The sequence below is a fragment of the Erithacus rubecula genome (genome assembly GCF_903797595.1).
Source record: "Erithacus rubecula genome assembly, chromosome: 2".
NCBI lineage: Eukaryota > Metazoa > Chordata > Aves > Passeriformes > Muscicapidae > Erithacus > Erithacus rubecula.
The window spans coordinates 59871804-59897075 of record NC_136685.1 but is presented as its reverse complement, the minus strand read 5'-3'; the positions used below and the strand labels follow the sequence as shown (position 1 = coordinate 59897075).

Here is a 25272-nt window from a genome sequence, read left to right as displayed (position 1 = left end):
CTATTTTGAGTGAAAGGATTCAGCTAACAGAAATTGTGCTGTAAAAATGGCTTTAAGTATATTCATGTAGTTGCTTAAAAGTAAAATCTACTTAGAGAGCTAAATCTTTTTTTAACTAAATTTTGTGTAAAATGTATGCTGCATTTAAAAGTACATTTTAATGTACTTTTAATTAAAGTACATTTAATGAAATCTATTCATTGCTTATACCATGGTGTGTGGGAAATTATTAAATATATGCATAATCTTCAGTGGTTAATATGATTATTTGTTTGTGCCCATGAAAGTCTATCATTTACAAGTTAAGTTGCTTTGAAAGAACCTGTAAAGTAAAGATTCTATAATTTGTCCATAGAGTACTGGAGTGGCATGGGATTAGCCTTAAAACTCCCAGTGAGTTTGTGGGTGGAAGGAGGTACAGTAATACTGTGCTTTATTTTACACCCACATCAGTGATACTATTCACATATAGAATCTTCTGCCAGTTAGGGCATAAGTCCCTGCTGTGCCTTCTCCAAGACTGAATGCATGGGTTTGAGTGCTACAGAATTCCTAAAGTTTTAACTTACATCAAGAAAATACTCTGATTAGTAAGTAACATTATAATATAATATATTATGGGAGTCTTTTTTGCTGATGTTCTCCAGTGTTACAAAAATGGGCACATTTCATGACATCAATCTTGTTTTGAGTCAAATTAAATTTGAAACATAAGAATTATTTGGAAAAGCAGAAACATAAAATGTGTGAAAACATACTGGTGAGAAATGCTTCTACATTCTGAAAAATTATTCCAGTTGAGAAGGAAGAGTTTCTAACTGTATTATTCCTGAAGAAAGCAGAGTAATGATGCTGTAAACACAAAAAGCACTGTCCTTTTTTCTTGCAGGTTGTAACATGATTACAGCTAACTTAATGTCATGTAAAAGCTCTTCTTTGCTGTCTTAGATAAAGGGCAGATCTTTCTCAAAGGTATTGGCTTACTTCTGAAAGGCACTGGGTCATGCAAATACCAGTGTTTAGAAAGGTCCTCACATTTTTCAGTAGTGAAGAAGCTTTATATGAATGGTAAGAAAAGAGAACAGAAGCAAATATTGTAACTTGGCCTTTGTAATACTATCACAAATATTAGCCTGCTCTTCATAGTATTACTGCAAACATAAATAAAAAATAAAAATCATAAGAAAGGAAGCTTAAGTCATATTTCCTTTGTAGTAACTTTGTAATACTTATGTTTTTGCAGGAGAAGTCCGCTTGACTCCAGAGGACTTTGCCAGAGCTCAAAAATACTGCAAATATGCTGGCAGTGCATTGCAGTATGAAGATGTGAGCACTGCTGTGCAGAATCTACAGAAGGCCCTCAAGTTACTCATTACAGGCAGAGAATGAAGCTTTTATCCAACATTTCATGTCTTTTGCCTAAAGAACTAACAATTTATTGCTGTACCTGTTAGAGAAGTGGAGTTGCACAGAAATTCTCAATCCCATCACTCATCGACACTGTTTCAGTGTCAGATTAGCAATTAATGGTACAGTAGGAATCTCTGTTTTCATTTTACCAACAGTGGAGCTTGAAACAGGAATGCAGTGGATTTATGTATGCAAAATATTGAACAAAATACTGTGAACACCACTCGAGTTAGAATTCATCTTGCAATATTTGGATTATCAGAATTGGAAAATGCTGACTATAAAAACTTGAGAATTAGGATGTTCCTTTAAAAATCTTACTCCTGTTTTATTATTGCAAACAATTATTTAACAGGTATAATAGCTTTAAAGGGGTAACTGAGATTAGTGCTTTCGTCCTGAAATGAGAGCATGTGAGAAGTCTGACAGATCCACACTGGAAAGGACTTTTCTATACATAAATTATTTCGGTATTTGTGTTATCTGAGACATAAGCCTAAGTTGAGGGAGTCTTGAGGACCTTTGTATTTCATTTGAAAATGTGCTGGAAAAAACATCTCATGATACTTCAGAGAGAGTAATTTTGATGGTGTTCCAATCTAATCCCCCAGAGGTATATGGACTACTACATGTATTATAGTATTACTATATGTAATACTACATGTATTCTTGATTATTGGTTCTTGCTCCTTCTGTATGAACACTTAAAATTTTGTATATGTATGGATAATTAAAAGAAAATACTAATATTTATGAACAATGATCCCAAAACTGGAGGCAGAGATTCTAAATAGTCTGAACTTTCAGGAAGACTTACTGAAAGAACAAAACTGTTCCATCTTTTAAAGAGGCTGGAAAAAAGCTTGTTCTTCAGCCATTAAAACACTGTAGGTATGTCTCTGATATTAGTGTCATAGAGCTTTGTATTTCCAACTAATATTTTTGCTGTCTGCTTTGTTGTGAAGACTTTTTGGACTTGGGATTTAATTAAAATATCTTGGAAACTGAATTTTGAGTCTTTATGAGGTCTACTGCTGCAATTATAGAGCTCCTGATTGTTAAAAATCCCCCCATATTTTTTAAAAGAAGGAAGGCACAGTCTTTTAACTGGCGTGACATAATAAGGAAGAACACCATAAAGCATGTCTGATATAGTAATAATTTTAATGACATTTTATCTGATCTCTCGGTCTTCTAAGCTGCCAGATCAAATCCATATTATTTATAGCTGCTCTGCTTTGGAGTGACTTATATTCAGAGTCTTATATTCAAAGCAAAAGATGAGGAAAAGAAAATCAAACATAGCATGCATTAAAGTTTACCTGGTTAAATCCTTTAAATTGTGTAGTGTCTTTGACAGCAGATTTGAAATGGGTAATATGAAACTTAAAAATGTATGCTTAAGCACTTTAGTTGACTGAGACTTAATAGCTAAAATGTGTTATTTTTTGTGCTGCTTTGTGATACAGTATAGCATGCAAATCTGGACATTGACTTGAGTTAGATTTTAATTGGGAAAATTTCGAATAAAACCATCTGGATCTTTTTGACAGTAATACTGTACATACATGAGCAGTAAGCCTGTATTTTGTACAGTGTTTCATGCAAGATAGATCTTTCACTTCAATATCTAACTGAATTACTGCAGTCTTCTACCTGTTTAATTGTTAGTTTACACTGTAGCATTTCTATAAAATAGTCAGAAGTTTCTTTCATTTCAGGATCATACTACTGTTTTTTAAAACCAGCTTCAGTCCCCAGAACTTGCAGGAAGAAATTCAGTTTCTCTATTTCTATTTATAAAATAGTAAAAAGAACTTTCGGGCTTTTGTATTGCATGCAAAAATAAGTCAGCTATGATACAATGTTGTATTGATTTGAGGCTTTTAAATTAAAGTTCTTGGGGTTGTGATTGAATAATCTGAAATGGAATACATAACTATGCTTGAAAATGAAAATTTATTTTTTAAAGTGTTTAAAATCTTTTCTGTTGGCCATGATTATATTGTACCTCTTGGTTCCTCTAGGAAACCAAGAAATCATCAGTAAAAAAGCAATAAGCAATGTAAAAGTCATAAGCAATTTGTTTGAATGATCATTTGCGCATCTATTAACTTTCTCCTGCCTAGAAAGAAATTAAAGTAAGTGTTCCTGAAGGGAATGGAGATGAAAATGCTAATGCAAAAGTTTAAGAATATCTTAGAGAAGCTAGTAAGGCATCTTTTCTGAAAATAAATTAATGTTTAGAAGATTTACTACATAAAATTTCACATAAAATGGAACACATCCTAGTACCAGCCTTCAGACCACAATACCTGGCATAGCCTTTTGAATTTATTTTGCATAAAATTATTTTGCTGTCATTATTTATTTCTTAAATTGAGAAATTTTGTAACAGTTCATAAAACCATATTTTATACCCCATCTTTGAGCTGCTGATTTTTGATGTAACAGGCTGAATATTTATAATCTAAACTGATTCCTAAAGTAAATTACAGCAAAGCATTTCCATTCCATGAAGTGCAGCCTCTGGGACAGCTTTAAATACAGCAGATAGCCCAAAAGTACAAACCAGTGTTTCAGAACAGATGAGAAAATATACATATTTGAAAATGTCAGGAGAATGTAGGCATATATAGGCTATAACTATTCCAAATAGGAATTCTTGACAAGCACTGAAATGTATGTCCCCATTGTTAAATGTGTGAGCTTCTAAGTGTTGACTGATTCATTTTACAGCCATTTAGAGTGATAAAGTATCAACACATAGCTTCTCTCAACTGCTTCCCCACACAAACAAGTACAGTATTAAATAAAGGGGAGTGCTGATTTTGTTCCATGCTGCATTTAGCAACTTTCCTTTTCAGTCTGACTGCCACCTACATCCTTGCTTGCCTTTCTCCTTTGGATTGTAAGTTCTCAGTCTTCTAAGTCTTGCTTTAGAAAGGAGAAGGAGGCATCTGTCAGATTTTTTTCAGGTATTCCATGTTCAGTTTTGCTACTTATGTAAGCTAGAATTTTAGTCCGTCTGTTCAGTGTTTGTTTCTTGAAAGACTTTGTTTTTGCAGTTCTTTGTATTTTCATTTCTTTCCAGGGAAAGCTCCGTATTATACTTGGGATTCCTACAGAAGTCTTTAAAAGGTTTATTGTGGAGGAGGTCATCCTTTATAAAACTGTGAACATTTTTTCAAATTAATTTGATTTACTAATACTAGAGGCAGTGCTCTCAAATTTTTGAAGTAATTTCAGGTGGAATATTTAATAGTGTTCTTTGTAAGTGAAGTTTCAGAAGCACAGACTTAAGTATGATCACATTCCAGAATGTGATTGTAACAGTAGTATTTCAGTCTATATGATACTGACCTATGAGAAACTAACAGGAGAGAAACTTCCTGTCTGCAGCAGGATTGGGGGGTGGAGGTGGTTTGTGTGCAGTCACATCAGTGCATATATAATATAATGCATGTAAATTCAATGGTGAGCTATAGGAATGCCTTTCAAAAAACAATTACTACTTTGTTTACAAGTATTGGGAAAATTCATATACAATATGTAGATACTGCTGACAAGTGTTGTTCTTAATGTGAGGTTTTAAATGTACCAGCGTAGGGCCAAAAGTTAGCATTTAATTGTGTGGCATTCAAAAGGAATGATCTTTGGTTTTTCTTCTTTTTCATGTCAGCTGTAAAATACAAGCCCAGTACAAAAAGAATGAGAACACAATTTCAGAGGAAGTTAAATTTACAAAAGATCAAATGTGGTTTCTGTTAGTACAAAGTCTTTGTGCTAATGTTTTGATTGAGATTGGAAAGTGCCCATGCTTATAAAGTGTAATTCTTGCGTACTTTTACAATATGTTTTGTCATGCGGTTTATGGAATTAGAGCCTGAGCCAGGATATCTGGACTAGGAAACCTAGACTTTGATGCCAAGTTTCTAAGCCACCAGTGCATCCTGGTACTGACAGCAGCTGTTTTTCACAATCACCTCAGTACTTATTTTTAAACATTGGAATTTTAACCAAGTTTGTTGGGAAAAGGAGCAATACTTTTTTCTTACTGCATCATCACCTTTCAATGCACAGCTGTAGTAACAAGAGAACTGGGCAAAACATGAATTTCCATTCGATATTTCACTATCAATCAAGAAAAGAGTATTAGTGCTGCCAGCAGAGCTCTCCTTGGCTTACAAGAGTATTGGAACAGTCTGACATTGTTGTAATGCCCTAAATGATCTCAGAATAGGAAACTTATTTATAAGAGCATTGAAAACAAACTTGAAAGAGGGAAGACATATGCCAGGGGAGAAAAAGAAATTGCATTCTCCACAGAATGAGAGGGGGCACAGAAGTTTCGCAGAAGAAAACAGAAGAAATACTTAAAATCCTGCATGGAATGGAAGCAGGGCAATGACTGGAATGAGGTTAAGAGTTGTCTGATTTCTTTATAACCTTGAAAGTGATGAGAAAAAGTGCTGGATCTTAAGGCAGACAGTTACAGGGGGGATAGGTGAGGTGGAAAGGAACTAGAATGATGGAAAAAAACCCATAACTTTAATGAACACTGGAACAAATGTGAGTTACAGTTGACAAGTGATAGCAGAATCATAAGTCTAGCTATAAAGGGGAAGCAAAAAAAATACAAGTTGGCAACATTCTAAAAATGGAGAGTAGATCCTCCCATCCTAAGAGTCTATGCTTATTAAATATGTCATATTTATTAAGTAATTAAAGTTGACTTGATATGCCCGTTTGGAGAACTTGGAAGATTGCTTAAGTTACTGCCTGGTATCTTCAGAGAACTACAGAGATCTGTTTGCCTTAAAATGCTACCTACTGCTTTTGTGCTTTCCTTCCTTATTAGATTTGCCTCCCCATTTTCAGTGTCTGTTCAATCAGTGGTGTCCCCTTAGCTGGGAGGAGGTTGCTGTAATTTAATACAATGCTAAGTCTGAGTGACGGCCCACATGTTTAGGCATTCTCGGTTAATTTGTGAAGATTATCTGGTCTGGGTTTTACCTGGTATGTGCTGCAAAGAAAGGTAGTGATTGTACTTCCCTTCTTTGAAGAGCTTCAGAGTCTCTTTGGCAGCAGTATGACTACAACATCTAAAGAAGGATATATGGAAATTAGCCCTACTCAGAGCTATTTCACAAGTCAGAGCCCAACAAATCCATAGAAGTTTGGAGACCTCCAGCTAAGCAGTTGATGCAATTCCAAACTTCCTTTGCCTCAATTAGCCCATCTGTAAAATGGGATTATTTAGATTTAACACGTACAATATAGTCATGTCTTTTATAATTCTGACAAGTAATAAGAGGAGAAGGGTGAATCATTGTAATAAGTTCCCCAAATAAATGGAATTTTTAGGAGAGGCAGAGAAGGTACTAATTTTTTTATTTTTTCTTTTTTTGCCTTATTTCGAAACACTAGTTGTTCACCATCTTGTTTTCTCTCCTCTGTCCCATAGGGAAGGGAAATGATAGAGTGGCTTGGCGGGCACCTGGTGTCCTGCCAAGGTCAACCCACTACAAGAAAAAATGGAAAAAAAACTTGGTAGGATAATTTAGGTAACAATGGACAGAAATGAGAAGATTCGAGATATGGAAACATTGTAAATGAATTTATAGACTGTAAATGAAAGGCAGGAATATATAAAGAAGCAGCATCTAATGTAAATCTTAAACTGTTGAATTTATCAGAGGTCCAAAATAACCTCCATTCTACAATACTGAAATAAATATAAACACAGTAATAAGAACCTTTAATGGAATTAAACAGTTGTATTAAAAAAAAAAAAAAAAGAAAAAGCTGTGATCGGCTTTAGACCTGCTGTTTTAACCACAAGACTAGGCAAGAGATTACTTCAGATGATGAACAAAAATCTTGGAAGTTCAGATATGGGTATGATAGCATATAGTATGTTTCCTCCTTGCCCTTTCATTCTTCCCCTCACCCCAGGCAGTTTGTGGGGTTTTAGAAAATGAATGAATGCAATTAATTTAATTTACTTAAAATTAAGTAATGCTTGACATAAGGCTCTAAAAATACTTGGATGGAAATAGATTAACATGAGAATTGAAAACCAGATTAAAGCTGGTGGAAAAAAAGATTGCAGTAAATTCTAAATTATTTTCAGAATGGAAATGGAGAGAGATCAGTCTAGGGATACATCCTCTTTCATGTATCAGTGACTTAGGTTGAGGTCACCATCTAAGTCACACATTATTTCTGGACGAGATGAAGTTGGAAAGTATTGCAAGACCTGCAGAGAACTGAGGAAAACTGTGATTTTAGCTGAAGATTCAGAATGGAGTGAAACTGAAAATACAATACACAATGTAATTCACTTGGGTTCTAACAAGACAGTGCTTTTTAATAAAAATTAGGATACTGGAAGCAGAAGCAATGCTGATGATAATGTGAATTTAGCATGGACTGGATGAGATTGTATCAGTACAAAAAGTGCATTGTCATTTACAGTACTGGGTTTGCTTCTGATCATTGTTGATTAAAGTTATTTACCAGATACAAGATGCAAAGAAGGGCTAGTGAAATGATGAAAATCTTATATATTGAAAAAAAAATTGACCATGGGTACAGAATGGCTTTCTTTTAAGGTATTAATGAGGAAGCATTTATTTTAAGACATCTTGATACATTTGTGGATTGGACTGCAAGACTGAAGCGATTCTAAAGTTAAATTTTTTTTTTGTCAGGGGCTTTTGGGAAGGTTTTTCTGGCTTCTGCTATACCCTGAATAATGGTCCATCTTGAAAATACCTGGAGATGTTACTTTTGGAAAAGGTATTGCAGAACTTGGAACAATATGATGACCTGATTTCTCCAATGTTTTCCAGTGGGAAAATGTTTTCCACATAATTTTATCTTTATTAGGCCTAGTATTTGCTATAATGCATTGTAAGCATTTTTGGGAATAATAGTGAGTGTGGGGTAGAATGAAGAGATATTTATAGTTTGTATTGGTTCAATACCTAATGTGTACTTACTTGTGGCTATGAAAGAATATCCACAGTCTGCATACTTCTCAATGCAAACATCTTTTCAATTTGCAGTGGGAAGTTTTTCAAAGATTGAGATGTATAGTATATTGTTAAGATACAGCACTGCTCAAGATGGAGTCCGTATCTCTTGATGTGAATTCAGCTTTGTAGGAATGAGCCCATACTGAAATCTCTGCAAGCTGTTGTAAAAAACAGCAATATTTCTTTTATGCTGAAGTTAGTCAAGTGTATCTGCACAGTCTTGGGAAAAATACTTCATTCCGTGTCAATACTAAATGTGTGTTTGTAAAACAGGCATGCAGGTACTCATAACTGCTGCACTTCAGCTCAATAGCTTTTGGTAACAGAAACCACACACATTTAGCCTTCATCCTACACTTACTTGTCTGAGTAACTCCATCCATTTGAATGGTCTCAGTGAGGCAATAAGAGTACTCATGTACATAAGTGTTTGCTGTGTTCAGAAAGCTCTGCTTGCTGTTGAGTAAAATACAGCGAGAAGAATGGCAATGGCATTAGTGGATCCAGGTCTGGTATGCTGATAGCTCTCCAGAGTGGAGGTTCTAATCTCATAATCTTTATACTGACTTTTTTTCGGCTATTTTTATGAAACTCTGTGTTAAGACTTAAATTTAAAGTAGTTTCTCAAAATTTTGGCATCAGATGGGAGAAGGGCTTTGCAAGGGTAATCATGTTTTACCAGCCTGTATCTTGTTAGGTTCCTTCATCAGCACTCTAATACAAAGGACCTGCTGACTGAGTCTCACTGGGTGGCTAGGCTCAGAATACCAGGAACTTTGACAAAAAGTACAAAGGAGTGCAGAAGAGGCTTGTGTTGTTCATGTGACCAAACACAGTAGCCACCATGTCTACTGCTGAACTGAGTGGCTTTGTTTGTAGTAGGACCTGTCAACCACTTGGTAAGATTTGAAGACTGGCTAAGTAATTTCTTCTGGGATTTGGCACAAATCAATTGTCGTGCAACTCCCTGGGATTCCCAGGAGAATACCAGAGCACATGCATTAATGTCTACTCTGTGTGCATCCTGACTCCTGAAGAAAGTTTATCATGCAGTAAGAAATCTTTAGCATCTGTATAGTGAAGTGGTCACTTTGATAAGGATAGCTGCTGGATATTTTTTGTCACTAGTGGACTTCCCTCCACTTTAAAAAATACTAAATTTGATCTTTTTGTTGAGTGCAATTCAACAAAATTCAATTTATTCTGTGTGTTGTGACTTTGATCTAATGTCATTTTGGATGCCATTCATCTCTAGTGTTTGACACCTGGCAACCTCAGACATGTTTGAAATTATGAAATTTTTTTTTTTGTCTGCTAGAACTCCTCCCACAAGACTCCCTTTCCCCTAGTTAGACTTGCTAACAGAATCAGAAGCTCATCAGATGTCATTACTAAAACAATCACAGCAGATACTGCTCATGAAGATGCAATGTAAATTACAAACTTAATGCACATCCAAATCTAAAATTATAGAAAATTTAGGGAGACTGTTCATAGTCGTCCTTTTTTCCAGTTATGCTCTGGCAGTGCCCAGTAAAAGGACTTTACATGGAAAGCACATCTCACACAAGAATTTCCACACAGAAGTGGATGGAAGAAAGGAAAAATTAACCCAGATTCTAAAATAAAACAGATGTCAAAAATATAACTGCCTACATTTTTATTGGTGTGTTTGGGGAAACGTATGCTTATTTCAATACTGTGAACTTCTGCTTTTATTCTGTGTGGGAATATATGCTTCCTTCTTGTGAATGTAAAAGAAATTAGAGGTTTTAATGTAATTAATACTTCTCTCTGGCAAGATATAACTGAAGCCTAAATTTTATGTATTTTAAGTCTTCCAGTAGTAGATTACAAGAGGGGCTGGAAGTGGGAGGGGAAGCTATACCAACACAATTCACTCATTCTTCCAATAATTTTCTTAGTGGATTACTCTGTTGATTCATTTGATTGTCCAGAATGGGAGATTTGAATGAGAAGTTTGCACATACCTTTTTTATTCAGATTTTACTACATTAATGAGCTCAACTAATTACTGTTCTACTTAAAATTCTATTTTAGATAGAGGCAAAGTAAAAAATTTAGGGCATGTTGATGCAAATTTTTTGTCTCATAAGCATTCAAACACAATGCATACATTTCTATCTGTCAATTCTTTAAATGCTACACTTGCCACCAAATGCAGGTTCATAACCTGTGTTATGGCATTTGCAAACAAGCCAATGATCACACTGGAATTTGTTGCAAGCATTCAGCTATTAAATGCTAATCAGTATTTAGTCAGTGATTCTCTTCCCCAGCACCACAGGTTTTGATTAGTGTCACCACAATAGGCAGGGAGAGAAGAAAATTATTTGGTTCAATTCTACATGAAAAGAAAACTAATAAATGTTCAATGTACTGACATTGATCTCTGTCTTAGTAATGTCTGATTCTGTCATATTTAATTTAGCATCTAGGTGTCAGATGTTCTGCATATGGGAGGACAAATCTAGAGCAGTAGGGATCTTGGACTTAAATGATGAAATTAGCACTTCCATGGGGACAAAATCAGAACTTTCAGTAAGTACGTGGAATTCTCTGCAGAGAAGATTATGCAATATGAGTATTTATGTGGAATAAAAATTATTCTTCCTATTCTATTTACGACTGTCTGACTGCTTTCAGTTACTATTCCATGCATGCAGCCAGCGTGTTGGTTGCCATGTGTCATGAACAAGTCACATAAACTATTTGAAGACAACCAAATCCCACCCCTTTAATGTGGCAACAGGAATGGCAAGTACTTTAGACTTGTCATAGGGGATTTTTTACTAACATTGTGTTGTAACAATTGTGTGAGTTGGCTGGTGAATAACTCGCTTTATTCTGTTGAGGTGGAGCACACTCATAAGTATGTGTTGCTTTTTGAGTTGCTGCAAGCATGATTTCCTTGAACCCCTGTAACTGCTACAGGAATGGTGGGATCATAGAGAAGGGACAGATTTGGTGACGTGATTGCAGAGCGTGTAAAATAGAAGAGAGGAAAAGGATGAGGGTATAATTTGAGGATGCTGGAGAACTTATATCCAGATTGGCTTAAGTGGAAGCAAAGATGATTAGAACAAAAACATACTCTTAAATATCAGAATTTCAGAATAATATCAAAATATATCAAAATATATAAAAAAATATCAAAATATTCAGAATTTCAAGACTTAATTTGTTGTGAAGACTTTATAAAACTGTTCTTCTAAACATTTTAAGACACGTTCAAAATCTAGAAGGATCAAATGTCATCAATGATTGTCATTATTTTGTCCATTTCCTTTACAATACCAGGATCTGGTATCTGTGGAGCACATGGTAGAAAAAGAACAATATATATATATATATTTAAAAGGTCTTTCCCTGTCACATTTCTACCTGTACCTCTATTTGCCATTTCTGAGATTTGTTTGGGAATGGAAGTTGTAATTGATAGGGGCTGACATAACCCTATTTGAGCACTTGTGGAGAGTGCAGTGTTCTGATTGTGCCATGAATGACATTGGCATGCTCCAGAATTTCCTTTTTTTGTTTTTGTCAGATACAGGTTTCCACAACTTCTTTCTTCTTTCTCTCTTCTTCTTTTTGTTTCAGGTTGGCATTCTTATTCAAAGAAGCCTAGCTCTTGCTAGAGTGATTAAAAATCAGCAGACTGATTTTTCTTTTTTTCTCTTTACTGTATTTTTCTTGAGCATCTTATACAAAACAGGCAATTTATAAACTTCAAGGAGATAATTGCATTGCTGCATATGATTTTTTTTTTTTTTTTAATACAGCCTTATTCCACATTGGCCAATACTCTTTTTTCAGTTGTTCCTTCCAATATAATCTTGAGAGTATTATTTCTCAACAGAACACGTCATTGTTTATTTTCTCTAAGTTTGGGATGTGAAACTTGACTAGATTTGCCAAAACAACAATCCAGTCAACCAAGACTAGTTTAGGGGGAAAGGGCAAGAATTGGTATTTTGCAGTGCAGATTCCATTTTGGCAGGGTTTTGCTTTCTTTTAGAGGATTCTTGGATAGCAAAACCTGAGGTTACAAACCCCATTAGCCAGGGAAGGGGTTGAAAGCAGGCCATTGTGTCAAGCAGCATCCCTGAGCCTTGCATGGCTCTGGCTGTTATTACCCTGCAGCCTGCTTTCTAAATGGAGGATTTATCCATTCAGCAGGTGTGCTGCTTTTATGTTTTGGGATTTTTGGTTGGTTGGTTGTTTTTGTCTTTAGTTGGGACTAATATCTTTCAAACTGGAGTGCTATTTTGTAAACAAAATAAGACCTAAGTATGTGTTAATTTAATCTTGGAAGCTGCTCTGATGGATATACAATAGCAGCTCTTCTGGCCACAGTGTGATACATTGCAAAAGAAACAGGATGTAAGCATGCCAGAGTTTTACAAAGCCCCCTTTTCTGAAAATGGGAGTGGACTAATGTGTTGAAGTATATCCAGTGTCAAACTACAAAGGAATGACCATCCCTTTGCAGACTAATTAGACTTCCTACTCTTCCCGATTTGGAGTCAACAGTTATTCTGTGCTGCTTCCTTGGCAAAACTAGGAGGCATGCAGAGAAAAGGATCAGACAACTTTGACTTTCCTGCCTTCTTAAAGGATCTGAACTTCTAAAGGGAGAGCTATGTGTTTTAATGTGATTACTTTACCAGTGATCACTAATGTGGAACTAGCACCAAAGGGGGAAAAGAAAAAATCTACCCTACCCTTTATTTTGTTTCTATGAGGGATTTATTTTTTATTTTATTTTACTGGTAAATTCTCATTCAGATACTGAACCTTCTTGTATTAAGCATGTTTTCTATTTTCTGTAGCACAAGCTTAATGAAACTGGTAAATTACAAGAAAAGTTTTTGTTGAGGGGAACCAAATTCACACAAGATTCAACTATCAAGTGCTTCCTGCTTCACCTGATACAATTTATTGAATCTAAAATTTATTAATGGTGAAGTTGTAGTATATTTTACTGTATTCTCATAGGAACATGGCATTGGTGTATGTAAGAGTCTGTTAATTTGTCTCCAGAAAATAGGGATCACCAAACATGAAGAAATATTTATTTTCTAAGATGTGTTTTATATAAACGCAATACCTTTGATTCTGCAGTATACTAATGCAATAATTTAGACACATATTATGTCAGTGGTGAAGAAGGAAACAAACTGGGAATAATATATTCCCTCCAAGTAATTCGAGGGCAGGATATGTGGGTAAGTTCTACTTTCCCTAACCTGTCATGTGTTCTAAACCTTACAGAAATACATCTAAACACTCATAATTTCTAAAGACTGTACAGGACACACACAGTTTGTTCCACATGGCATTTGAGTTACCCAAATGTTAGGAAGAGAATCACAGATCATAGAATCATTAGCCCAGCACTGCCAAGCCCATCACTAAGCCATGTCCCCATTCAAGCAACAACCATAGCATGAGATTTGTGTCCAGTTAAAAGGTTGCTTTATAAATCTCTCTAATTTTTTAATAAGCCTGGCACAACTGCTTTAAAGACCAAGTAATCCATGCCTGGAATTAAGTGAATATGGTGATTTCTCAAAGCTTAAACCAACTCTTCATTAGTATTTGTTCTTCTAATTTCATACTGCAGCTACACTCGTGTTTTGAGTTTTAGCTGTGCTTTAGGCCTGGCTGAGCACAATGGCACAAATTGAATCTGTGTACTACCACACATAGTGAAAATTATCACAATGAAATGTAAACAAGTGTAATAGGAGTAATTGTGTTGTCCGAATAAAATAAGGAATTTCAGACAATACTTATTTAACTCTCTAGAATGACAATATTAAAATTAAAACTTTTAACGCACCAATTCTGGACAGATAGACGGAAACACAATCTGAAAATGACAGCAGGCAGTGTAGCAGTTACTTTTAAATACACCTAATAAGTGGGAGTCTTAATTTTCCTGCAGTTTCTCTCTTCCATGACTAGAGAATTTTGACTATTTTCACTGGAAAATTAGCTTCAGTGACATATCATAAGGTCAGACTGTATTAAACTAACTACATGTGGAAGAAGAGGATAAATTGTAAGGCCATAATGTGAATGCTGCTGATGGAACACAATATGTGGCTGTGTGGAATTTATGACATGTTTTCAACAAGAATTAAAGATTCATTTTTGTCATTGTTTATATTTACACCTCTTCTTATATCCAAGTAGTAAGAGTTATTTATTGCATTTATGACAGTATGATACAATATAGAATAAAACTAAAATGCCCACAGAGAAGCAAAACATTTGCATTTCCCTGGTATGTACAATTAAAGCTTCTCTGTTTGCAAAATACCAGGCAGATTCCAGTTCAGTTTAAATTACTAGTCTGCCAGGTTGTTCTGGGGACCAGCTCTCATGTACCCTTACAGTTCTTAGGATAAAGTGAGGAAGCCTCAGCTATATGTGATCTATGAGAACTGGAGTTACAAATATGTAGAATTTAGGGAAAGAAATGTATTTGTAAACTCTGATGTGTTCATAGTTACTGATCAGTGTTCCAAAGGTAGCCTTGTTTGATATTAACAGTCCTTATCTCAGTAATAGTTTTGGTGGCACTGATAGCTTTCTGTAGATAAATTTCTTGCATAGTGGTATTCTCTGGTATCCCTCTTCAGTTGTTTCACCAGAGCTGTCAATGTTGTCATCTTACACCATAATCTTGCACAAGCGTGTGGATAATAAAAATCCATTAAGTAAATGAGAACCTGATCCTTAAAGTATTTCTCTACAGATGGCTTGAAATAGATTAATGGCTCTGTTTGTACACATATTTTCCCTGTTTAGTATCAAATATAATAGCACTATCATTTATGAAAAATTATTGAGTACTTGTCATGTGAATTTACATCCTGTTTCCTTGCCACTTATCACAAAGCTAGAGGCGATACGCTGTTTCTGGTGTTCTGTTCCCAGAGGAGGCAGAGGTGCTGTAGCTGCAGCAAATGTAAACCTGGCAGACACTGGAGACAAGGAGGGGGAAGGAAGTACGTTAAGTGCTTAAAGGTGGGTAGTGTAAATATAATTTTCCCACTCTCCATGCTGTTGAAATCCCAAATATTTAGACCAGCTGATAAAGCCAAAAGAGTGCTCTTTGTTCCCATGCACAGAGCAAGGGCGTATTTTTGAAGGCTGCTGAGCTTCAAGTGAGGGGCGTTATTGCAGCAAGTTGGTCTAAGCTACCTTAATACTTGTAACACAAAACTGTGGCAGCTTGGGTTTCAGCAGGGATGGCTGTCCCTTCTGGCCGGGGTTATGAGTGCTAGCATAGCAGCAGGCAGCCTGTCTTGGGTGCCTTGCTGTCAGCAAGTAGTTGCAGCAAGTTGTTTATGGTGCTTTCTGGACCAGGGTTTACTGAAATATTGGTATCTGCATGTTACTGTTTAAGTAGTCTTATTATGCTTAAATCATTGAATTAGACAGGTTTCTCTGAACAGTGAAGTAACAGTGTTCTCAATTACTCATTTATCTGTCAATTTAAGCATTTTAGTGATGCCTTTTACTGAAAAAAAGCTTATTTTAGGAATTTTATTTCTTTTAAATCTGCATTTTCTACTGGCAAAGATACTTCAGTTGCTGATCATGTTCTGTTTTTTTCCCCTGAGATCAAAATGGTGTTTTTACTACTATACAATAATTGTTAAATTTTGAAACTAATGTGCACTGAAGCACCTTTGGAGCCATACCAAATCCAATTTAGCTGCCCAAATGTTTCCTGTTTTTCAAAGAGTGTGTGCAAAAACATTTTTAACAAATCATATGTAGAGAAATATTCAGTATCAGCTACACTTCTGTAGTAGATCTCTCTAACAGAAATATAACAAGTGATTTTCTTTATATTAAGGTGTTTTAAAAGTAAAATTTTCCTGTGAATTTCCCCCTCTTCAGATAAAAGGTTACTTTAAAATAACTGTGTCTTGAAGGAAGAAGAGAATTTATGAGCTTTTTTGTTTCAATACTGATGTGGAAATTGTGTTAAACCAATAATTATAATAAATGTAATTTCCTTATCGTATAGATACACTATGGCTAAATGCAAACAGAATTTTCAAACACAATGCAGCCAAAATTCCACACAGATTCACTGAAGCCAAGTGAGCCAGTGTCACAAATTTCACACAATGTATTCCCATGACAAGCTGCATTATATTTTCCTCACTGCTTTCTAGTTTGCATCTCTATATAGAGGTAGAAACACTTATCTGTCACATCCTGCTTTATCCCAGAAAGGTGATATTCCTGAAGTTAAATTTCTTATCTTCAGTTCCAGATACTATGTGTGCCATCAGCAATGAAGTTTAAATCTGGAAATTTTGCTGAAGTTGTATCCAGCCTGCAAGATGTGCCTGAATAACTCTTAGGCATAGAATGCAATTCATTCTAGTGCAAAAGATTTTTATTTTCTTTTTTTAAGTGAGAAAAGATGGATTTTGGTTAATAATAGTTTGGATAATAATTTGACTGTTACCTGAAGAAATGAGGAAGAGAGAAGATTTTACCAAAATAAAAACCCCAACAAGCCAGACCAAACAAACAAATCAACCTGCTCATATTAATGCTAGGTATTGCAATTCTCAGCTGTACTTTTTAAGAATGTTTAAAAGCATGCTTTACTTTTCAAAGTAGCCTGATTCTCTTAGTTGCATTTCTAGCCTTATTTGCTCTCCTTTGAACTGAAGTTGAGTTTTAACTGGCTTTTTCTAGACTGCAGCCATCTCTTTATAACCAGGATATTAGTACTATAGTTATTAGTTCTCGAGAAGATAAATTACATGTTAGCTTCCGAGGAAACTGTAAAAAGCAGTAAGCACAAATACTTTCATTAACAGCAGTTCTCTGACATTAAAGATTTGTAAACAATAACTGGAAATAGTAAATTAGGCAAGAAAAACAAGCCCTTCCTTAAACTGCCTCCATGTTGCTCCTTAAGTCCCTTCCTATTGTGGGACTGCCTGTTTGTATTAATTTAATTAAATCTTGGTGCTGAGGGCTCTAACAGTCATAGCCTTGTTAATGACAGACAATAGCACAGCCTTCTCTTTCAAGTATCCTTGCTATAGATACAGTTTAATATTGGAGGAACAGTCTATCTGTTGTCCTGGCTGTGCATCAAATCCAGTAATTCAGTAGGTAATTTGTGTAGTTGAGATAGTGTTTAGTAATAGCATTCAGTGACACCTTAGTATCATATCTGTATGATTTCTGTTTTTGGCAAAACTGTGTAAGCAGTTACATCAATATAATACCTTTTAGGAGCATCAATAGGCTTTTTTAGTAGCATCTGGAGGGAGCCTTCCCTCCAGCTGGATGTACATTATTTCAGCATTAGCAGATGAGTGCTCGGCTATGATTCAAAGAAATAAATGAAAACCAAGATGTGCACGTGGATCCTATGTGTCCAGTGGATTGCAATGAAATCAATAACATAATTAAATATTGCTCTATCCTCCATAAATTATATTTCTAATGGAAGCCAAGAAGTACATGCATCTATGATATAGACTGCACCAGGCATTCCCAAGAGTGGAAAAATTCTCGTGTGCAACAGGGAAAGGAACACAAAATGCCAAAAGGATTGACTTGGAACAATAAAAGGAAGAAAGTCAAGGAAGGCTCCAAACGTGGATAGGAAATGATAGGTACTCGCCTGCAAAAGTCATATTTGACAATTATATTTGAATTTATTGCAAAGTGAAATACCATCACCTTTAAGAGCTTGAACGATGAAATACAATCTATAAATTGTTTCACATGTAATGTCAGTAAATGGAAAAACAGCCCATCACATAGGGCCATTTTAGGGGAGAATTAAAAACTTACATTCTAATTCTGAACAGTGATCTATTGGTAATTTGTTTTTAATTTTATAAACAGAGGTAGTTGAGAACTTCAGCTTACCAGAAGTCTTCTGGAAATACAACGCAGCAGAGAGGAAACAGTCTGGAAGTATCTATTAAAAAACAATTAGGTTTATTCTGGCATATTCTCACCCTGTCTTTCAATTTCAGGGTATTTACATTTTTTGCAGAGAAAACTAGTTGTGACATGAGTTTATAGTCTTCCAAAAAGCCACAAAGACAAACCTTCCTATCTCATCCTTGCAATATTTCACACATTTTATTAGGTTTATGTCTGCTCAGTGGGAAAATGTGTTCTCTAAGTGTTTACATTTGGTTCTACCATCCTTCAGCTAGAAACTTGACTGTTAATAGGCTACCACTTTGCATAATGGAAACCTGACATATTTCTCCTTTATATCATTAATTTATTTCCATTTAAAGTTGGAGGGCGAGTTCTTGCTGATATAACTGGTAAAAGACAAGATAGAAATGCTCATCTATAAGATTATAAGACTATAAGAGTGCACCACACTCAGGTGCATTCTGTATCTCATACTAAGGGAGGGTTGTGTTGTAAACTTTGGGTTCTGCTGACAAATCAAATACATCCAAATAGAAAGCAGACTCTTGGCACACAAAAGAGAAAAGAGAAACATATTTTCTTATAGTGACAGGATGAGGTGAATTTTCTGTTCCCATGTGCTAATTTGTCATCTGCCAAAGTAAAAAAGACTTTGGAAGGAAGCCCAAAAGTTTTAGAAGCTCTTGTGCAAGTCACCTAGACTGGAGCAACAGTCAGGAAAATTAATCTCAGGAAAAAGACAATACTAATAGTTTAGCCTAGAAACAGGGGTAAGACAGACTTTAATTCAAAAAAAGTAGCTCTAATTTCTTAAACCACACAGTGGAACATTGTATGCACATGCCTGCCATCCCATTACCCCTGTGGAGAGTAAAGACAGTGTCCCATTAATACTTTCAGATGCTGAAAATAAAAAAAAAAAATCTGAATTTTTGATCATACAGATGCATATGTAAAAGAATGATGCTCTGATTTCTGAGGAGTGTTTTGTGCCATGGGGTTTCTTGAGGGGGCTACGGCTGGAAAGCAGAAATGGGACAATCTTAACTTCTTATCTTGTCTAGGCTGTCTCAGTCCTGAAAACCTGGAGGAATAAATTGATGGTTGCACCATTTCTCAAAGCAAGCAATCTTAGGAAGGGCAAATAATTTTCAAATGTTTTATTCTATTTCTAATTTATCTACAAGATCCAACAACGTGTCTTCAGAGTCATCAGGTTGTAGATCGTGTTTGCAAATGCCACCATGGGTGGAAGGTTTTATTGGGATGTTCAGTACACTCCCTCCCAGGTCCACCACAAAAGTGGGCTGTCTTGAGATCCCATTGAGGAATCCAACAGCTCTGTCCTATGCAGCTTTCAATAAATATGGCAGAACTGCCACATGCAGTGAAAAACCTACAATCAACGTGTTTCAAAGGCACTTGGTAGAGAGAAAGATTAAGCAATATGCCTTCCAAATGAAAAAGGAAGTGAGATTCAGTATCAGACAGAGAGGTAAGATGAAGAGTTAAGCCCTATTACAGCCCCTGCCTCAAGTCATTGCAGCAGCAGACTCTAGTTGGGAAGGTGGATAGGAGCAAAACCCATTTGGTGTCTAAGTGAGCTGGTGCTGTAACATGAAAACAAGGGGGTTTGATTGTGACAGAACAACTCAGAAAACTATTCAGATTCCTAGGAGCAGTGAGGGGAAAGAAGCCAGAAGAACCCAGTCTGAACAGTATAACTTCTTTCAGGGAATAATGTTCCTGAAGGCTGAGACTTCTTTCACTGTTTAGAAGAGGAGGGGGGGAAGGGTGCATGTGTACCTTGAATTTTGAAACTGTGTAATAGGAAATTGAGACCAAAGGATGACTGCCAAAGCCTTTGTGGAGATGGATATGTTATTGTCTCCATAGACAAATTGTTGGCTTACTGTTAAACTTTCCAAAAATGAAAGCCAGATTCCTTCTCCTCATCAAAATTTCTTTGTTTAGATGCCAGTACCATTTTTAAGAGAGAAAGGAACTATAGCAATTGTGTGGGGTCAGTTTCCATCCTTTGCTTGATGAGATCGAATTGAGTTGTGGTCTATTCTCATTTTTTGGTAGTTCTTTAAAAGAAAGAGTAGATGTGGATGACAAACTAACAAATATTATAAATGGTCATGACAACCATTACAAAGTTTTCCTTCAGTCATTTGAGGGAAGTCTGGTCACTTTATTTCTTTACATACAACATAAACTACCCTTGGCTGTTGAAAGGATCTTCTGAAGAAATACTGGCAAACCATAGACTATCAACCACTTTAGAATAGTTCTTCCTGAGTAAAAGGTACTATGTGACTCTAAGAACAATAAATTCTGTGACTAAGAATAATATCATAATAGGGTGTACACACAGATCTTGTGAATCATTGGTTTATGACCATTCTGATTAGATTAAGCCTACAATAAGTGTTTGCACCAGGAGATTGCATTTTCCTATCTTAAAGCTCATAACAGGGTATGTCAAGAGTTATATGTAAAGTTCTTCAGTACTGAATTTAATTATTCACTTCACATTTCACCATCTTCTATTTAAAGTGCCCTACTGCATAAAAATGCTTCTCATTACTTTGAAAAATGGGCAATGAACATGATAATGCCAGTTGCATAATAGAAATTTGGGTTTAGATTATTATATATATGTACATATAAATGTAACTGGCTTTTCATGAAAATAAGCCTCAGTTTGCATGGAAGAATATTTTGCCTGTGTTTTCTTAGTATGTGAAATGCAACATGTTTATCAGTGGTATGCACACAGTTAACAAAATCAGCAGTGATTTTGCCACTGCTGGAATTTCTATTTAGTAGATTTAAATAAGGCCACAATTGTACCTGCAACTTTTTGAAAAATTCTTGGGCTTATTTTGAAATAGAGATGAGCTTTCTTGCGTAAGAGAAGTACAAGCATAAGATGGAAGAAAATGTTTACAGTGACTTATAAATAAAACAAGAGGAGTCCAAAGCTGTCACAGACAAAATAGTGCCAAATTGAGAGCTGCTCTGAGAAGGACTTTGTTGGTGGGTGAGAATCTCAATGTGACCTGGCAATGTGCACTTGCAGCCCAGAAAACTAATTGTGTCTTGGGTGGCCTCCAAAGCAGAGTGGCCAGCAGGGTGAGGAAGGGGATTCTGCCCCTCTGTTCTGCTCTGGTGAGACCTCACCTGCAGTGCTGCATCCAGCTCTGGGGCCCTCAGCACAAGGAGGACATGGATCTGTTGGCACAAGTCCAGAAGAGGAAAATGAAGATAGTCAAGGAGCTGGAGCATCTCTCCTATGAAGACAAGCTGAGACAGTTGAGACTGTTGTGCCTAGAGAGAGCTCTGGGGAGACCTTACAGCAGCTTTCAAATACCTAAAGGGAGCTACAAGACAGCTAGAGAGAGTTTTACAAGAGCATAGTACAAGTGGTGATGGCTTTAAACATCTGAAAGCAGGCAGATTTGTGTTAGATATTTGGAAGAAATTTTTTACTGTGGGAATGGTGAGGCACCAAACCCTGTTGTCCCAAGAAGCTTTGGATCACCCATCCCTATATGTGTTCAAGATCAGGCTAGATGGGGTTTTGAGCAACTTTATCTAGTCAATAGTGTTCCTGCCCATGGCAACAGGGCAGGAACTACATGCTCTTTAAATATTTTTTTTTATTGCTTGTTAACATAAGCTTCTAATAATTGATTTAACAATTGATTTTCCTTCCCCTTTCCTAGGTTCACCTTCAGTCAAATATAATTTCTCTACTTTTCCTGGTTTCAACTTTCCTCATTTTCACCACCTGATACTATTCCAGACTGTACTACAAGGCACTGCATGAAATTTGCATTGGTGAATAATGGTTATTTTCTGACACTCCTTGTTGACTTTTCCCCTCTACTCCACTTGCTGTCCTCTGCCCCAGTGTGAGTGCCTCTGGGGTGCCCCTGTTATGACATAAGTTGTCCATAGCAAAAATCCTTCAAAGCCATAATTCCTTCAGTGTTGGAGCACCTTCTCCCTAGAGTGTATCTTCAGCTGTGTCCCAGAGAACATCCCCTTCTATTTCCTCCTCTGCTTCTCCTTCTCCTGGCAGCTACTGCTCTTAAATGTCTGAGCACAGGTGCTGAGTGCTGCCTTGCATTAGTATGAAATAGGTTACCCCACAGGTTTCAGAGCCAGAATGAAGGGTTGTCTATGTGGGTTTAATAAACCAAAATAACACAGCATTCTCTAAGAACAGCCCATAGATTGGTTAAATTCTGTCAGCTACCTTTCCTTCAGCTGGCTTGTGCCAACTTGTCTCCCATATTATAGAGATCTACCTGCAAAGTCTGAGGAGCCAGTGAGGCAGGCTGGGACAGAAAATGTGTGAAGGAAAAGAGATGCTGTGTTCTGAAAAAAAAAAAGGGAAATCATTTGCTCCAACAAAGAGAAAAGCAGAATGGGGAAAAAAAGAGTATTTAAGGTTGCATTGTCCTTGGCACCACAGGGAAGAGTGCTGTTTATTGGGATGTGAAGGAGGCTGCAGGACCGGGGTCTCCACAGTGCAGTGACGGTCATGGGGAGGAAAAGATTTTGTGAAGAGGAATGTTGGAGATAACACCATTCTGTAGATATCAAAATTTTTCCAGACCATTTCTTTCATTGTTGGGTATCAACACTGTGGGGAGTGAGTCCTGCATCTGTCAAACAGAAGACAATTTTGAAATTTTAGTGCTTCATGGCTGTGAGAAGAATGATTAAAAGGCTATATTTTCCATGTTCAGGCAGCTTCAAATACAAGGAGAAGTACATAGATAAAGCATTAACTGAAGGAACACAGATTATTGGTTAGACAGTGTTGCTCTCTCTTGAATTCCATATATTAACAGTTGTCTTGGTGATTTTACTCACTGGGATGTGCAAGACTAGTTTTTATTACATCTCTAATTTAAATGAGTAGTTCTATCATAAGCTAGAGCAAACAAACTAGAATATATTTACATCTTTATAGACACAAGTGGATTCTTAGCTCCTTTATTAAGGTAATATTTTACTTGAACAACACATGTATTTGCAAGATGATTGTCTTTCCATGTTATTTTCAGACTACAGGACTTCTTTTATAGTGTGCATCTATGAGTTCTCCATTTCTTTCAGTTCCTATGCAAACAAAGGATTAATTAGTTATTAGTTATTATTAGTTATTACTCAATACACACATTCACATATATATGCATGAGTAGTTAGTACAGAAGAGTTCCTCTTCAGAGAAAATGTGTGTTATGACCAAATATATTCACATATATCCTATACACACACACACAGATAATACTCACGCGGTCTTGCTGTTTCTTATGCAAAGCAAATAGAAAAGGCTTGGTGAGTTGCCAAGGAACTCAAGGGGAAAATAAACCAAAAAGCTCAGGCATTCAAATCTACTATGCATTCAAAATACAAAAACCTATTACCTGCTAAAGTAAACCCAAATCAGAGGGGCTGCAGTGTCATCAAGTCTCATTTCATCAAATAGAATACAAAAATTTGCATCCAAATTACCTGCAACAACTTTTGCATTATTAACTAAAATTGAATAGAGTTTGGCCCCATGCTTTAATAACCTAATTGTAGAGAGTTTTTATAGGCAGGCCATGATAAGGCAACCCTACTGTATCACCAAACCATTATCCTGCTAAATCTGGGCTTGGGGTGTGGTGATCGGCTTACAGTCAAGGGATTTTTAATTTTGCTTCCTATATGCTTTTAAGTTATTCCCACCAAATAAAAAAAATAAAATAAAAAAAAAAAAAAAACTGGTGTTGGTTGGAAGCTTTGGAAGCTTAACTTTGTATTTTCTGAAGAAGAAAGTCTCAAGGGCCACATTTTTTTTCAGAAGCTTAGACAGTAATGTGTAAATTGCACGTATTTGCTGACACTGGGAAAGATGAATGTGCTTTCTGGCCCAGAAAAGGACAAATGCTTTTCTCTGCACTGAAAATTCACAGTCTGTTTGAACTTTATTCCCTGTACCAATTTTTGTTGAAACCTGGTTTTCTGGCAATAATTATCTATTTGTTATTTCTTAAAAACACCAGTATGTTACATTAATATGATAAATTTAACACAGTGACCACATTTACTATTTTCTTCTGCAAACTGGCTTGAGCAGAAAATGGTTGAAGACAAACATTCATTGACAGTGTGAAGAATACAATATTTAAGAGCTTGGAGTGCCTAATATGATGATTTCAGTACACAGCCAGCCTATAGAATGATAAAATTATTTTGGTTGGAAAAGATCTCTAAGATCAAGTCCAGCTGTCAAACCAGCACTGCCATGCCCATCACTAGACCATGTCCCTAAATGCCACATCTCCATGTTTTTGAATAAGTTAGTATGTTTAATTCTGGTCTAGAAATTCTGGTACAGAAATTGCTTTCAAGGTGCTGGCCCCCTCTTTGTAACAGTTTTTAAATCTAGTATAATTGAGAAAACATTAACACTTAGATTATTCAGAAATATGAAAGCCAATGGAAAATTAAGAGAAACATTAGTCAATATAGACTGGAATTTTTTCAGTGTCCCCACACAAAATCAGTTTTTAGAAGGGTGTCTTACTACTATCTCATTAAAATGGAGCATTCAATAAAGGGATATTCCTTGGTCCTTAATATTCCCAAATTGGATAAAAGGGAGGGGTAATATTGCATATTGTATAGAAGAGGATGTCCCAGTACTTGTTGTCAGAATATTTCCAAACAAGTACAGACTGGATGCTGATGGGGTATGGAATTCTTCGGTGTATGCTCTGACATTTAGCCCAAAACCTTTTTTATAAGAATTGTCCATGGGTTCTAACGCCAC

General features: G+C 36.1%; 1 protein-coding gene across 2 annotated transcripts in view; it reads left to right on the top strand.

The window, feature by feature from the left end:
• VTA1 (vesicle trafficking 1) overlaps positions 1 to 2419 on the top strand; it is a 35998-nt gene extending 33579 nt beyond the window's left edge. For both annotated transcript variants that reach the window (XM_079298154.1, XM_079298155.1), the window contains exon 8: positions 1244 to 2419. In XM_079298154.1, coding sequence (XP_079154280.1) covers positions 1244 to 1389 — 146 coding nt within the window. In that variant the 3' untranslated portion in view covers positions 1390 to 2419. The remainder of the gene's footprint in view (positions 1 to 1243) is intronic.
• The last annotated feature ends 22853 nt before the right edge of the window (positions 2420 to 25272 follow it).